Here is a 16647-nt window from a genome sequence, read left to right as displayed (position 1 = left end):
TTTGTTTTAAAATTGATTTCCATTTATTATGAATGGATGATGGAGAATAGTATGAATGGAGAAAACATACGGGTATTCTATCCACCTACCACCATGTATTATAGGAACTAATTAACCATTTTTAAAAATCCCTAAAACGGGACAAAGGCACAACTAGAACTTGTCTAATTAGGGTATGTAAAAAGAGACATTTTGCTGCGACTGTTTTTTATTACTATAACCGCTAGAGGGCGAACTACCGCCATCCTGCAGTTTGACACCGGAAGTACGTCATCTTCCTTTTCCGCCGCGGCTCCGGCGCTTCAAGCACGAGTGTTCATCTTTTCTCTTTTTACGGGAGACGCAGTGAACAGACTGGACAGAGCGGCATCACATAGCTGACGAAAATGGTTAGTGTATTCTTCGGTGAAATATTTCCTGCGAGTTACATTTCGTCCTGAACTCCGCTCTTTGTCACGCTGAGCCTGTTACTAGCTAGCTAGCACATCAGCCCTGGCTAACCGTTAGCTTAGCTTCCCAACGAGCCAGCGTTAACATCAATGTTAGCCGGCTAGTGTTAGCGGAGTGTTGCAGGTGATGCACGATGATTCATCGGCTCGTATCAGCTGCCACAGTCGGACATGTATATCGTCTGTAGTAATAAATAAATATATATTACATAAAGCTTTGTTTGACAACCGACACAATGTTCTCTGTGGTAAAAACTTTAACGTTATAACACCCGCGTACTGTTATGCAGACAGTACGCAGGCATCTAACGTTAGCTGACAGCCGCTGGCGTTTCTTGTAAACGGATAAAACTGTCCAGATGTTGATGTCTGTTTCTCCCCCACAGAAACCCATCCTGCTCCAGGGCCATGAGAGGTCCATCACTCAGATCAAGTACAACAGAGAAGGAGACCTGCTGTTCTCTGTAGCTAAAGACACGGTGAGCTCTTATTTATTAGAACATGCACTTACTGAGTGCTGCTGATGTTTTATTATTCACCATGAGAGTTTGTTCAGTTTCTAATCTGGTATATCTGCACCATGTTTCCCTACCACAGGTAGCCAATGTGTGGTACTCTGTCAACGGTGAGAGGCTGGGCACCTACAACGGACACACAGGAGCTGTGTGGTGTGTTGACTGTGACTGTATCCCTTTAAAGAAGTGCATGGTCATATGTTGAATAAAAACCCCACTGAATATATGTTGTTCTCGCCATCTGTGCTAGCTGCTGTATGTTTGGTTCCTTAACATGTTCTCCCTCAGGGGACACTAAAAATGTATTAACAGGATCAGCCGACAACAGCTGTCGACTGTGGGACTGTGAGACCGGTAAGTAGAAACAGTTTCCCCGATCAGCTGGATTTCAATGTCAGAACGTGAACCTGTATCCCCCCCCCCCTGCTCCATAGGTAAACAGCTGGCCCTGCTCCACACCAACTCTGCCGTCAGGACGTGCGGCTTCGACTTCAGCGGCAACATCATCATGTTCTCCACAGACAAGCAGATGGGTTACCAGTGCTACCTGAACTTCTTCGACCTGAGGGATCCACAGCAGATCGGTAAATGTCACACACTGATGCTTTTTTCATCTTAATTATTGACTCTGACTCTAAAGTTACCTTCTAGACCTGACACATACAGCTTTCCTCAGCATTTATTGTGGATTTGTTTGTTTATTAAACGTGATTTGCACAACTTTGTCCAACACCTTTGTTAAACTAGTCATATCACTCACCGTGGAGTCATGACTAAACATTTCCCACTCAGCTTTTGAGTGCTATTGCATGTTGGCTCATAATGTGGTTGTTTTTAGAAAAAGAGCATGATATGATTATGAAAATGTTTTTTGTTTAAAGAAGTCATTGTACAAATAATCCTATGTGTTTCCCTGTTGACAGTTGGACTGATGGAGAACATTTGAATCAGTATGAATATGACCTTTCTCAGTGATATAGCGTGTGAATCTCTCTCTGTCTGTCTCTGCAGAGGACAACCAGCCCTACCTGTCAATACCCTGCGCTGATCACAAGATCACCAGTGCCGTGTGGGGGCCTCTGGGAGAGTTTGTCATCGCCGGCCACGAGAACGGAGAATTCAACCAGTTCAGTGCTAAGGTACTAAGAACTAGGCATGGTCGTTTCGAGTAACCTAACCTGTTCTTACTTGAATAACCGATTACTTAAATAAAAATAGAATGACTCGTAAATTACTGACACACAGCGCCGTTGGACAAAATATCAGGTGGTTAATAAGAGTAGAGTTTGGAGTTTATGATGCACATATGGGCCACATGTGCATCTGTTTGCCCTGGCTGCCTCGGTGGGGAAAACCTTTTTCTTTTTTTCCAGTCATTAGCGGTGCTTATTTATTAGTCCACGCTACATTTTGACGACTACGCTCCTCTCTGCATCGCATCGTCTCAGGAAATAACTCGGCCTGACAGACTTGATGAGACCTATCGTCTCCCTCCCTACGGCTTACCCCAAGGGAACCACCACAGATTCTTGTAAAAGGTTTTAAAGTTCGAGGCTCGATCCAAAAATGCTTTTACACAGCAAAAAACATGTTGTTTGATCTGAAACTGTTTAACACTACGAAAAACTCAAACCATGTAATTTGATCCGACGCAAGACTGTAAACTCTAACATGCTATTTTTTACATCCTAGATTAACCGGGTAATAATTTGTAACCGATTAGCAGATTGCCTACTAAGAACGTATAGGAATGTGATTTCAATTGATTAAGGATATGAAGCATCAACTGTACACGGGGAAATGTATCTGTAGGTTGGAGGTGTTAGCTTTTACTTGACTGTGTGGATGTGTGTGTCCTCTGTGGACAGTCTGGAGAGATCCTGAAGAAGGCCAAGGAGCACACCAAGCAGATCAATGACATCCAGACATCAGTGGATCTCACCATGTTCATCAGCGCGTCAAAGGACAACACCGCCAAGGTGAGACCCCCGTCTACTCTCAAACACACTGTTTTGCAATACGTGGGTGAAACCTAAAGTAAAAGTTGTCCTGTCATGGTGGTGGTGTTGTTTTGTTTTGTTTTTTTGTATTTGCTGTTAGTCGTACTGTCACTAATGGTCGGTGGTCTCCTGTGTCCCCTCAGCTGTTTGACTGCACCTCTCTGGATCACATCAAGACTTTCAAGACAGAGAGACCCGTCAACTCTGCTGCCATCTCCCCCATCATGGACCATGTAAGAGAAAACTTTCACAGCACCATATGTATCCTACTTTGTCATACTCATACACTTAAATAGGTGCTTTTATAGAGTCTTTCAACAAAAATCATCGTCTCATGTCTGGTGTGTGATTCAGGTGGTGATGGGAGGTGGACAGGAAGCCATGGAGGTCACCACCACCTCCACCAGGATCGGCAAGTTTGAGGCCAGGTGAGGTCAAATGTGGAAGAGATTGGTTACAGGTCAAGAAAGATAAACAAAACTTTAACTTTAACCTTCAGCTGCAGGAACACGTGTTTTGACAGATCACATGGGAAAACCATATGAGATAACATGACTGTGCTGAAGTAGTGAAATGAGCCCATCATTTTTCTTTCCTCAGGTTCTTCCATGCTGCCTATGAAGAGGAGTTTGGCAGGGTCAAGGGTCATTTCGGCCCTATCAACTGTGTGGCATTCCACCCCGATGGCAAGAGGTAAGAGACCAATAGACTTAGAAATAACATCCTTTAGAGCGGGGGTGGCAAACTCATTTTAGTTCAGCGGCCACATACGGCGCAGTTTGATCTAAAGTGGGCCAGACCAGTAAAATAACATGATAACCTATAAATAACTAGAACTCTCAATGTTTCTCCTTGTTATAGTACAGAAGAAGTCTTGTTATTGTTCGCTTTATTTTATAATCCTGTGTTTTATATGTAAAATACTTTGTAATTTTAATTTCCATAAATGCTAAGAAACAAAGTTATTGTTGTTAAGTACATTTTTAAGACGTTTACAGTTACAGGACATTATGAACAACTGGAAACTTCTTGATAAATACAGCTCTGGAAAAAATTTAGAGACCACTTCAAAATGATCAGTTCCTCTGGTTTTACTATTCATAGGTATGCGTTTGAGTCAAATTAACACTTTTGTTTCATTCTATAACCTACTGACAAAATTTCTCCCAAATTTAAAGACATTTAGAACATTTATTTGCAGAAAATGGCAACAGGTCATAATAACAAAAAATTCTGGTGTTTTCAGACCTTGTATAATGCAAAGAAAACACGTTTATATTCATTTTAAAACACCACAACACTACTTTTTAAACTTAGGAAGAGTTTAGAAATCAAATTTGGTGGAATAATACCAATTTGCAGTGTTTTATTTATTTATAATCTTTCTTCCTCATTAAATATTATTTGGTTCAGGCGATCAGCTAAGTAGAGTGAGGTGTGCTTGTGTTGGAGTTCAATAGACACTGGAATTGATGGCTGCAAGAACATTTTGGAGTGGTCTCTTTATTTTTTCCAGAGCTGTATGTGCAATTTCATCAATATTATACCTCTTCTGTCTTGACAAATTCATCCTGTGGGCTGGATTTGACCCTCTGGTGGGCTGGTTTTGCTTAGAGCATACTGATGTCTGGACCAAACAGCTGTGTGTTGTCAATGTGCTCATGTGTTTCTCCTGCTGTGCTCATTGTCTACAGTTACAGCAGTGGAGGAGAGGACGGATACACAAGGATTCATTACTTCGACCCACAGTACTTTGACTTTGAGCTGGAGGCGTAAAGAGCCAGGCTCCTGGACCCCAACAACAATCACACTCAGCCCAGTCAGGAGGAGGGAGTCTTGGACTAGAGTTACACATTACTTCTAATAAAGCAGAAGTGGTTTCCCACAAGGGTTACGACTGCATCTCAGTGACAGTGTGGTGTTTTTTTAAAGTAATTTTTGTAATATTGCCTGGAAACATTTGATGGGATCAGAAGCATAAGAGTTCAATTTTTGTACCCTGGATCTACAAAGGTATCACGACAGGACTTTGAGCCACACTCCCTGATTCCTGAAGTTTATTTAATCTGATTCTACAGCTGCAGTTATTAACACTGTTGTAAGCCATTCCACCATGAACCATAAAACCCATATAAAATTACTTATTCAAGTCATGTCTGTGTGATCTTTGTTAGTCATTCAACGTGAAAATTCAGTGATAAGTTACAACCTAATGCAACAAGAAAAAAAACAGCTGTTGTGTGATTTACGCATTGGGGTAGTGGTGTCTGTATTATACAGAGCTTTATTGCTAACACCGGCTGACATGATTTGAACCGTAAAGTGGCATAAAGTATAATGATACAACTGGAATAAAGTCATGTGTTTCTCTGCTCAGTGATTGTAAACAATGACTTGAGGACAAATGTTATTTCAGTTTTCTTTATTTTTTTTATAACAAAGTTATGATAATGCACAATTCACAAGGATAGAACTCCAAACAACACCGTGTAGCGGGGCTGTTTACCAGCTCGCTCCACCTTTATGTATAATGGTACAAAATATCTAAAACATGTCACTCACTTAGCAACATCAGCCTCTGAAGAGGTTCACACCCATTCACACATGAACATACATACAATTCAGGAAGAATAAAAGGAAAAACACTGACCAGATATTTGTAGGGAGATGGGCTAAAGGGACAGACTGTATATTCATGGATTTAAAATAACTTACTGAGCAAAAAGACCACGGACCGTCTGAAAAGTGGTGACCGCCTGGGCACAGGGAGGGTAATAATTATGTACATGCTAAAGGCAGGATCACTCTAAACATGCATTCACTGATAAATTAACACAGCAAGCCAAACGTCAGCTGGCCAAGTGCTGGTTATTCTAACAGTATCATAAATAGATGTTTCAAAACTAACAAAAGCCTCTTTGCATGTGAGCACTAGACTTTAACATGATCTACGTCTCTGCAGGAATTTTAGCTTGGGCCCCACAAACATGATAGGAACAGTAACGCTCTAGGTGGTTTTCTTCACATTAAAGCACAACCTGGTTCACACCACAGCTGGGGAGGAGTTATGGCGTTTGTTTTGAACTCCATGTGGCACCGGCTGGGTGGGGTTTATGCTCTGCACACAGAGCAGAGAGGGGGCCGATTTTTCAATCAGAAATTTGTGTTGTATCATCAAACTCTGATGAGGCCGTGTAAACGTTTGTGGTCACCACCCACACAACTGGTGCTTCACTGAGCTCGGAGACAAATGCACATCATACAGTGTAAACCAGGCTTGCCCATAATACATAATAAAACAGGAATACAAGAAGCTCCTATCATCGTAGGAGGAGAGTATAGGAATCAGTGGGGCTTGAGAACAACAGTACAACCATGACTTTCTCCCTGCGCTGGACTTCAAGTCGTCTTCACTTCTTCTTTTGGTCTGAAACGGACAAGAATTTAAACCAGTCAGTAGGGTAACAGCTTTACACACACCACACTGATACTTTGATACCTCTCCTAAAGTTCAAATATAGTACCATCTCTGTTGAGTGGATTCATCTCATCACAATTCTTCATTTATACAATGTACAGCCTCTGATGAGGTGAGAGGCTAAGGTCTATAGTTGGTTCATAGTCCAGGCAATTTAGCTCATTTTGGACCCAAAAATAGAACTAATTGTCACAGAATGTTTTTCACCATACATCATTTCTATGAGGTGTCTAGAACAACATACTAAAAGTCCTAAGAAATCCTAGTTGGGGAAATATGTTTAATTCACATCATTATTTACTGTATAAAGTCTATGGTGCCAACAAAAATACACCCCAATGGGGCTATTTTTTCCCTTTACTCCTATCACAATGAAACTTTACACAATGAAAGTATCCATGAAATGTAACGTTTTTTGTACAAGTTTCTTTGAAAATTAATTTGAATATGCAAATGAGCCTAATTTAAAAGAAATAATTTAGAAAGCAACTGGAGACAAGACTGTGCAATTAATTCTTAAGGTCAATATAGGTCTTTTAAGTGTGGCAAGTGACATGTGTGTATGCATAAGTCAAGTGTGGCAAGTGACAGCACTCAGTGCATAGGTTAACTTATTGAATGGACATGAATGTGTTAGTTATTTGGCCCCTGTTGCTGCTTGTGGCTTTATGGCTTCTTGACCATAAGTCAATTAGTGTTGAGCTCATTTACATATTTAAATTAATTTTCCAAGAAACTTGAAATACAGAAATGTTACTTTTCATGTATACTTTTATTGTGTGAAGTGTGATTGTGGTAGGAGTAAAGGAAGAAAATAAGCCTATTCGGGTGTATTTTGGGCATATTCCATTAGTGTATTGCTCATTTGCATATTCAAATTCATTTTCCAAGAAACTTGTAATACAAAAAATGTTACTTTTAATGTCTACTTTCATTGTGTAAAGTTTCATTGTGGTAGGAGTAAAGGAAAAAAAGAAGCCTATTCAGGTGTATTTTGGGCATATTTGATTAGTGTAAGGCTCATTTGCATATTCAAATTAATTTTCAAAGAAACTTGTAATACAAAAAATGTTACATTTCATGGATACTTTCATTGTGTAAAGTTTCATTGTGATAGGAGTAAAGGGAAAAAATAGCCCCATTGGGGGGTATTGTTGTCGGCACCATAGACTTTATACAGTAAATAATGATAAGAATTAAACATATTTCCCCAACTAGGATTTCTTAGGACTTTTAGTATGTTGTTCTAGACACCTCATAGAAATGATGGATGGTGAAAAACCTTCTGTGACAATTAGTCTGTCGGAAAACGCTATTTTGCCTGGACTATCAACACAGAAGACATCAACAGCAAAGAGGGTTTCAATTAGGGCTGTCAACGAATATTCTAAATTTTAATGTATATTCGAATATTTTAAAAGAACAGAGATTCAATTGTGAAAATTAATATTCTAATGTGGGAAAAAAAAACGTGGTGCACTGCATTGACGGGTCAGGGACAGGTCACAGGAGTTGCACTTGCACAGCGGCACTCACTGCTGAAAGTGAGACAGTTGTTTTCGATGTTAATGCGCGTTCCCGTCGTGGGCGGTTTTTCATCAAGCAGTCTCTGCATTTACCTCTAAAACCACTCTGTCTCATAACATTCCGTTATTATCTCATAGCCTGGTGAATGTGCAGGTCACAACTTGTCCATGAAAGTGTTTTGGAGTGGTTGGATTGTGTATTTGATGAGGGAAACCAAGAAAATCCATGAGCCTCCGTAGCGTAGCGAAAATATCTTGCACCGACAATTAAAGGTAAGGAACCTACTCCTAAAACTATAGGGATTATGTCAATGGGCCAATTTGCCAAAATGTTGAACTATCCCTTTAAGCTTGAAGGACATGATGGTTTGACATATTGTCATTATCCTCAACTCATATGGAAGTCCACCTGAAATGAAAATACATCTTGGAGGAGGTGCTTTCTGCTCACTTTGACATTTCCTGTGCCAGACTGTTACGACACAAACCTCATCCAAAACTAATACCGTATTTATTACAGGTGGCACTGGTTGTAGACATGATGTAAATAAATATGAGGTTTGTTGTGCACATCTATAGTGATGGTGCACAGACCACTCTAGCTGAACACAACATAATTCAGAGAGACTGAACATTTCTCTCACCCTGTTGTATCCATCTTCTCTTCCTCCTTCTCCTCCTCTTTCACTTCTAGAAAACAAAACAGGACAAATTAATACATCATTAATATGTGAATTCATCTACAAATACACAGTTATCTTATGAATCAGTCTTACCCTTCTTTTCCTCGCCTTCCTTCTCTTCCTCCTTCTTGACTCGTTTTGCCTTCTTGTGGTTGGCTGCGTTCCTGCGGCCCCCTCCCTGCCCCTCCGCCTCGTCCTCTGAGTCGGAGAACTCCTCCTCACAGGCTATCCTCTTGTCGTGGGCCCGGACTGAAAAACAACACAACAGGCGCCGTTAACAGAACAGAACTAGACAACAGTGAACCATCCTTTCACTCTCTTTGTGAGTTTGTTTCTCTTACTGGAGACGCGCTTGTCGGGGTCCTCCTCGTCCTCGTCTCCGCTGTCCGGGTGGGGGGCGTCCTCTGGGATCGCCTGCATCTGGACGCCGGGGGCGTGAGGCAGCATGCGGAGGTTCTCGAACAGGCGCTGCTTGATCTTCTCCAGGTACTCGTTGGTGTTCTGGTTGGTCATGTTGGACGGGCTGATGTGCAGCTTGAAGTCGGGCCCGAAGTACTCGAAGTAGTCATTGTAGGGCAGCTCGTTGGGGATGGAGGAGTCCAGGGCCACGGCCGTCTCGTAGGTCCAGCAGCGCGCCACGTTACGGATGGTGTAGCCGCCGCCGCCCAGCATCAGCAGAGGCAGGTTGAAACTTTTGATGTACTCCACACACTTGGCGTGGCCTAGAAGAGTCAACACGTGTTAAACTCTCAACACTAAAGGTACAGAGCTGTTGTTTTGTAAATTTCCATGACTTGGCAGCAAGTTTCCATGACTATGCATGACACCTAAACTGTCAATGTATGCATGAAATATAGGAATAAAATAATGTAAAAAAAAAAAAAAAAACATCATCTTGATACCTGTAATTTCACATATTGTCCCACCCTCTATTAAATAAAAAAGGAGGCTTCCACAGGCTCGAGTTTTACACCCCTGACTTGTATCATCAGAACAGACATGTGCTCTGATTTTCAGCCTTCTGTCTATTATATTTCGCCTACCATTTACAGCAGGGGGTGGGATAATGCCTGACAGCTGAGCCTGTCAGGTACTGAATACGCCACGCTACGGCGTCACTTTGGGTTGTGAGCGTGCATGACGTGCGTCTACATCGACAGTAATGAGTTTGTGCCCGCTGCCTCCCAAATATTAGATATGTAAAAGATTTCACTGCATAACACACATTTAGCTTTCGATCCGACCTTAAAGTCTTTATAGTCTACTGCACTTTGCAATGCACATCGCACTTGACCTGGCGAGAACGGTGGCTGACTGATCAGATCAATGCCTTGATTTGTCCATACGAAATTTTTATTTATCAATTTTAAATCAACCACAGAGGCTGCAAGAGAACAATTCCAGGACTTTTCCTAAACTTTTGGAGTGTACTTAAGTTTCCAAGACTTTTCCCAGACATGACATTTTCAAATTCCATGACTTTCCCAGTTTTTTTCAAAACATGTAAACCCTGTTTGTACCTTTGATGGTGAGGTTGAAGCAGCCCAGTCTGTCTCCTGAGAGAGAATCAGCTCCACACTGCAGCACCACAGCACTTGGCTGGTACATCTCCATGACTTTAGCCATGATCTAAAACAAACACACACACTAATTAAAACTTGTGCTCAGACAAACAGTCTGATCATGGTGATTACATAATACATAAAGAAAATAGACGCACTGGCTTGAAGATGGCTTCATAGGACTCGTCATCGATGCCGTCTCTGAGTGGGTAGTTCACTGCATAGTACTTGCCCTTTCCAGCTCCAATGTCCTGCGCACATTGAACACATCACTGAATTACGGCCCACATGTGTACAAGTGATGAAAAAATAAAAACAAAATAAGTTCAAGCTCAACTTACCCTCAGGTCTCCGGTGCCAGGGAAGTACTCCCCATACTTGTGAAAAGAGACGGTCATGACCCTGTCTGTGGTGTAGAAGGCCTCCTCCACGCCGTCACCGTGGTGGATGTCAATGTCTATGTATAACACTCTCTGGTGGTACCTAGACAGGGCAGAGTCCTCAGTTAATGACGTCTAAACATGGATTTAAGTTCAATAGAGTAAGAGTGACAAAGTAAAACACACAAGCCACACGGTGATACATACTGTAAATTCTCAAATAAAAGCTGAGTCCAGGGATGCAAACGGGTCAGGACCAAAAAAGAGAGGAATTGTCTGGCGTGTGTGTGTGTGTGTGTGTGTGTGTGGGGGGTGCTCACCATTAACAAATGATTACATTACAATATCATGGAAAAGTCAATTTCCAGTAGTTCAACCCCAACCAAGTATTGAGTGTATATAGATAGATAGACATTTTAAAAATGCTTAAAAAAAAATTCCTTTGCAATATTTCAATTTTGGAGATACTGAATTTTAGGTCTTCACTGAATGTTAGTCATAATTATTACTATTAAAATAAACTCAATAAATAAAGACATGGGATGTTTCATTCAGTGTGTAATGGACATATACTGTATATAATGTGTTAGTTTCACTTTTTCAATTGAACACATTCTACATCGCAGAGGCGATGTCTTTCCACTCAGGGCTTCCTTCACCTCTGAAACGGGGCAGAGCTCCGTGGGAAACACCTGCCTGACACAGCAATGTAGGGAACCGTGCTTGTGCGCGGCGCACGGCTCCACGGACATGCACGGGGGAAAAAACGCCATCGCCGTCGCATCGAATGCACGCGGGTACGCGCCGCTTTAGGTAACGAGCGCGCATGTCGCACGTCTACATTGGAGGTCGGCTGTTATCAGTATAATCAGAGGCAACCATGAATGAGTTCGCCTCAGTTTCACTGTCAGCCTGTTAGAATTTTACTGACCTGAGCTGAGACGCTGAGACCCCCCCCCAAAACAAAAACTCTTCGGATCTGAACGATTCACACGAGTCACCTAATTGGTCATGAAAAAAGCGAATTTCGCTTTTCGGCGCGCTGTTTGCATCCCTGTGAGTCTCAAATAGACACCGGTCTCCTATACTGGCTAGTTCTGACTACAGGTTTGTGTTAAAGCTCGGACACGATGCGGCCAGACTCACAAGCATTAACTCTCGAACCAAACACAGCAAAAAAAAATGGAAGCCCAAGGCCCTAGCCAACCCAAGATATGTTCTCAACCCGAACCCGGCATGTCTGATCCTGTTTTTGGCCCATTGAGAACTTCGACTGACCCAATGAAAGAGCCAGAGACTATAGGCTATAGACCAGCGGTACTCAATAGGCGGCCCGCGGGCCGCATCCGGCCCGCCGAACCTTCCAATCAGGCCCGCGACTGAGTTCTACTAGTTTACATATTACTGTATACTGTATTTCTCGGGCTCCGTGCGCCTACAAGTCAAAGCGCTGGGACATGGAAACATGTGTGGAGCGTTTGTGTGTGCCTGTGAGGCCCTGCACTGGGATACAGAAACGCAGACGAACCCAAATCACCATGCGCGAGTGTTTGGGGAGCGGGCTGGACTGCAGGGTTTTCCCTGTCTGTCTGCAGAGACCGTGGGTGATTTTCACCGCCGTCTTGGTTCAACTGTGTGTGCATCATGCATGGGGGCCGTTCAGATGAGGCGTCTTTTGCGCGCGCTCAAACCCATTCAATGTAGCCGCGCGTCATGCACGCTCACAACTCAAGAGCCGTAGCCGCGTGCATTTGATGAGACGCAATTGTTTTTTCGTGCACGTCAGCGGCGCACAGCTGCACGACCTGCTCCCCCCAGCCCCCCCCCCGGTGTTGTGTCCCGGTGCCCTCGGCCTGTGTCTCTCCTACTGTTTCCCACTGAGCTCTGCCTCGTTTGAAAGGTGAAGGAAGCCCGTGTGTCGCCTCCGAGATGTAGAATGTGTATTATAGAAGAGAAACACACATTTCAGGACCAATGACTTGTATCCTCAGAACAGAGTCAGACATGTCCTGTGATGGTCAGCCTCCTTTCATATTTAAGTTGAAAATCACAGGGCATGTCTGAGGATACAAGTCAGCAGTGTAAAGCTCCAGCATGATATGTAAATGATGATATGATAATGTCAAGATTTTTCAATTTATATCATACAAAACACCATGAAGTGTATAAATAAAAATGATGTGCTTACAAGTAAAATAAAAAATATTTAAATTATTAGACGAAAAAGGTGAATTTAATTTCAATCTAGGCCTATTTGAATGTGCGGCCCCCAAGGTGTCTGTTTTTCTGTCTGAAAAATGTATTTGAGTACCCCTGCTATAGACTGTAGCTGGAGCACGCATTTATTTATAAGTTTAATTGTTGCCGATTAAACAATTAAGCCGATTAAAATCCGACTCTTTCCTTCTATTCTTATCTTTATCTATACACTTTTAAACAGTAAGAATAGAACAATTTGACACCTGTCTCATATATACGGTAAGCCAGGTCAGTTAGGAAGGTGAGGCAAATAAAAGCCTGGACTTCGATTGGAGAATTTACGGTAAATGTTAACATAGTTTGTATCTTCAGTGTAAAACATCTGATCTGATCTGCAGGAGGAGTCCAGGTTATTCTGCTATTGCAAACATCTCATTCATGCCATTCAGGCACCTCGACAGTAAAGTGAAGATGTTGTGTGGTTTAACTATAACCATATTAATTCGTATGTGAATGAAACAAGTCCAAAGTTCAGACACACTGCAAAAATTCTGTTGATGAATGGAGAATCAGCCAACAGGGCACTTAAAGAAAGAAACCAGGGCAGCAATCTGGTATTTAGTATGGAAAGACCAATTGTTTGACTGTGTGTGCCACACACTAAACTCCATAGGCAGGTACAGGTACATAATTACATGATTACAAATGTAAATGCCTGATTTCTTTTGTGGTGCAGATGAAGAACAAAAACAGTCAAGACAGGATAAAACAGGACGGTTATGTGCAGCAGTGAGGCTCAGCTTACTTGAGCAACTCGAGGATGGCCAGGACGATGTCATTGACGTAGCAGAAACCAGAGGCCTCAGACTTCTTGGCGTGGTGGAGTCCGCCGGCCCAGTTGATGGCGATATCTGTCTGCTGCTTGTTCAGCTTCACGGCTCCAGCTGGAAAAATTAAAATAAAAACAGGAGTCAGTTACAGCTTTTCTGAGCGCTCTCTTGACATTGCTGTGTGAACATACACGCAAATATACCAGTCAGAATGACTATCAGAAAAGTAGTAGTAGTCGTGTTTACGTACCGACAGAGCCCCCTGTTGATAGCTGGCAAAACTCAAACAGACCATCAAACACTGGACAGTCCTCTCCGACATTGACTGTGAGACAAAGAAGAGGACAGACAGGTTTATCACTCTTGGACACTGAGGGGACATCTGAGGGTTTTTTGAAGGAAAAAACAGACACTCACATCTCTGCATCTGTTTGCTGTACTCAGACATGTTGTCTGGTCGGATGGACCTCAGGAACTTGATGTAGTCGTCACTGTGGTATTTTGTCATCTCTTCACCACTGGCTTTGTGTGGTCTCTGGAGGGACAGAGAGGCAAAGAAGACGTTTTTTTGTGTTAGTTTTTTTAATATCTGCGGTTGCCAATGAACTGAACACACCCACAAGCTATCTCTGTCGATAAGTGTCAAAAATATCAGGGCGACATTCACACTTTAAATTTATGTTCCTCTAACAAGCCTCATTACGGTTTGCTTTAAGGTCCTTCCCTGTTGTTAAAGCAGCTTCCAGTCTCCAAAAAAAAATATGACTGACTTTGTCTCCTCCTAAAGTTTCATATGTGGTTATTCAGGTTTAGGAAACTGGAAGCTATGTATCAAATATGGGAAGTGATGCACTGATCTGAAATGCTGATCATTTTTATTCCCATTTATGACCGAGTAGTGCTTTAAAAACAGGGTCAGTTGCATTATTTTTATAGAAGTCAGTGATGCATTACAGCAAAATAGTGAAAAATCTATTAAACCTGCATGCTAAGATTTCTTCAGATATTATACATTATTTATTATGCAAAAATCAGGGTCTAAAATTAATCTTGGATATGGAGTAATATGCAGTATCAAACCCTGACCTGCCATGTAACAAGAGACAGAGAATTGAGGTTTGTGTGATAAGGAGTACTACATTGGAAAGCTCTGTTAACACTTGCTTGTTTCAATTCAGTGGTTAAGCAAACTCATCATAGTCCCATAGACCAGTTTATCCCTCAACATGATGCAGTTTGGTGTAATTCATGCATGAGAAGCTTAATGTATGCATCTATCTAAATCTGTCTGAGGTTTGTGTGGGGTGGACCAACTCACATAGATCTCCATTTTCCTGTACAGGCCATAGTTGAGTAGGAGGTTGTGTGTCATGCGGATCCTGTGGGGTTTCATGGGATGGCCCTGGCCATAGTAGTAGTTACCCACATCACCTTGGAGAGAATTATTAAACATTGATTGTTACATTATAAAATTGACTTGAGCGGAATTCTACAAATCAAAACTAATCAGTGTTAATATTTGCTCACATCCAGTCCACCTAACACTTCCCTGAGCAGTTCACCTGTTATACCCACAGCCTTACTCTGCACAATGCACTCTGAGCGCAGATATGACCAGATAACAAAAATGTAAGAATAAATACTAAAAGATAAGCGCACTATGTCAGGACTTTTCCTTTAATCTCTCATACAACCTGTTCTATGGAAATACAAAAAGGTAGGAACTGAGCGATGGCGGAGCTAGTTCATCCTATATAATATCCACATGGCATTTAGAAATGAAAATAATAACGCATAACAATGAAGTTAAATGCAGAGCTACTGCATTTCATTATTATTTGCAAGGAAACTTTTCATTAAAAAACCAAACAGGCAACCCGAGCATCGCCCCCCACTTCTTGGAAGTTGTTAGCAAGTTGAGGATGGGGACTGATGTGCTCAGAGCCGGACAGCTGGATGGTTCAGCTATGATAACAGAAGGATTCAATTCCTTCACATGCACGCTTCACAATCCGATATAACGCTGCAATAAATTGAGGAAACTGGTCTTTTCGCTCCTTAACGAGGAAGTGAGATACCACCGGCTGATATGCTGCGTGCACTGAGCTAACAGCTAGTTTAGCTAACATGTAGCTACAACGGGCTGCTTCAATGGAGGAAGCTAGCGTTAGCTCGCTATGCCGGCTAGCTAGCTAGCTGGTGCGGCACACTTTTTAAAACACGGATACGAGTCAAATTTCCTGAACATTTCCGCGCCGCCGAGGCCGCTTCAATCATCAGACAACCCAAGATGCAAAAGCCTGATATTTACCGTCATAGTAATAGCAAACTTTTTTCTTTGTTCCTTGAGACAGCGCCATTTTACACCAATTACCCCACTGATTCGTGCCCACCGGCTCCTGACTGCTCTGGGGAGCTGGCGCTGAGCTGCTGTCAGCCAATCACAGCTGTTCACCCGCCCGACTGGGAGGCGCTGGTTTTACAAACCGAGGACCGCCGAGAATGCAGCTTCCACCAGACACTGTCTAGACTGTAACTTATTGTCCACAGATCACTAGTGTTTTCTGATTCATTCACCGGTTTAGACGTAAATAAAACAGTTTAAGGTGCATTATAACAAATAAACAGGTAATTAAATAATAGTTAATTATATCAATTAGTTAATGACATGCATAAGGAGCATCTTTTGTCTCAATCTCCTCATCAGTCTCTGAAAATCACTCAATGGGGGGATACTCCACCAGAGACACACAGCAGCCTATTTTATTTGGTTGCAGTTTTATTGTTATGTTTGTCACATTTGATTTCATTGTATTTAATTTAATAATTAATAGATTGTTTATCCAACCTCAACTCACTGCAGCCTCTCATACCTTATACACATTTCATGTCATAACCCTACACATAATTCTACAAAGGCTGATAAAATGGAGTTCCTCTTCATATGGTACCTGAAATCTATAACAAAAAAAAAAATCATATACCTCTACTGTTGCATTCATTGTTTAGGTGTGAATCTTAAAGA

The 16647-nt window shown here is 42.0% G+C and overlaps 2 protein-coding genes across 2 annotated transcripts; one reads left to right on the top strand and one right to left on the bottom strand.

The window, feature by feature from the left end:
- The first annotated feature begins 278 nt into the window (after positions 1-278).
- On the top strand, positions 279-5113 carry eif3i (eukaryotic translation initiation factor 3, subunit I). The gene is made up of 11 exons (XM_085791979.1): positions 279-389; positions 836-928; positions 1047-1134; positions 1253-1318; positions 1399-1548; positions 1976-2103; positions 2833-2943; positions 3108-3197; positions 3319-3392; positions 3565-3657; positions 4659-5113. Exons 1-11 carry the CDS (start codon positions 387-389, stop codon positions 4738-4740), a joined length of 978 nt encoding a protein of 325 aa, XP_085648105.1. The 5' UTR covers positions 279-386; the 3' UTR covers positions 4741-5113.
- Positions 5114-5371: 258 nt separating this feature from the next.
- On the bottom strand, positions 5372-16023 carry hdac1 (histone deacetylase 1). The gene is made up of 12 exons (XM_085791978.1): positions 15934-16023; positions 14941-15053; positions 14040-14157; positions 13873-13947; positions 13598-13736; positions 10555-10696; positions 10372-10464; positions 10172-10280; positions 8993-9373; positions 8745-8900; positions 8613-8658; positions 5372-6391 (listed from the first exon to the last, which is right to left on the bottom strand). The coding sequence occupies exons 1-12, from the start codon at positions 15980-15982 to the stop codon at positions 6364-6366; spliced, it is 1449 nt and encodes a 482-aa protein (XP_085648104.1). The 5' UTR covers positions 15983-16023; the 3' UTR covers positions 5372-6363.
- Between the last annotated feature and the right edge of the window lie 624 nt (positions 16024-16647).

This window comes from Trachurus japonicus, chromosome 11, assembly GCF_045865225.1.
Source record: "Trachurus japonicus isolate A0001 chromosome 11, Traja_1.0".
In the NCBI taxonomy this organism is placed as follows: Eukaryota; Metazoa; Chordata; class Actinopteri; order Carangiformes; family Carangidae; genus Trachurus; species Trachurus japonicus.
The sequence above is the reverse complement of the archived record's forward strand: the minus strand, read 5'-3'. Positions and strand labels throughout refer to the sequence as shown.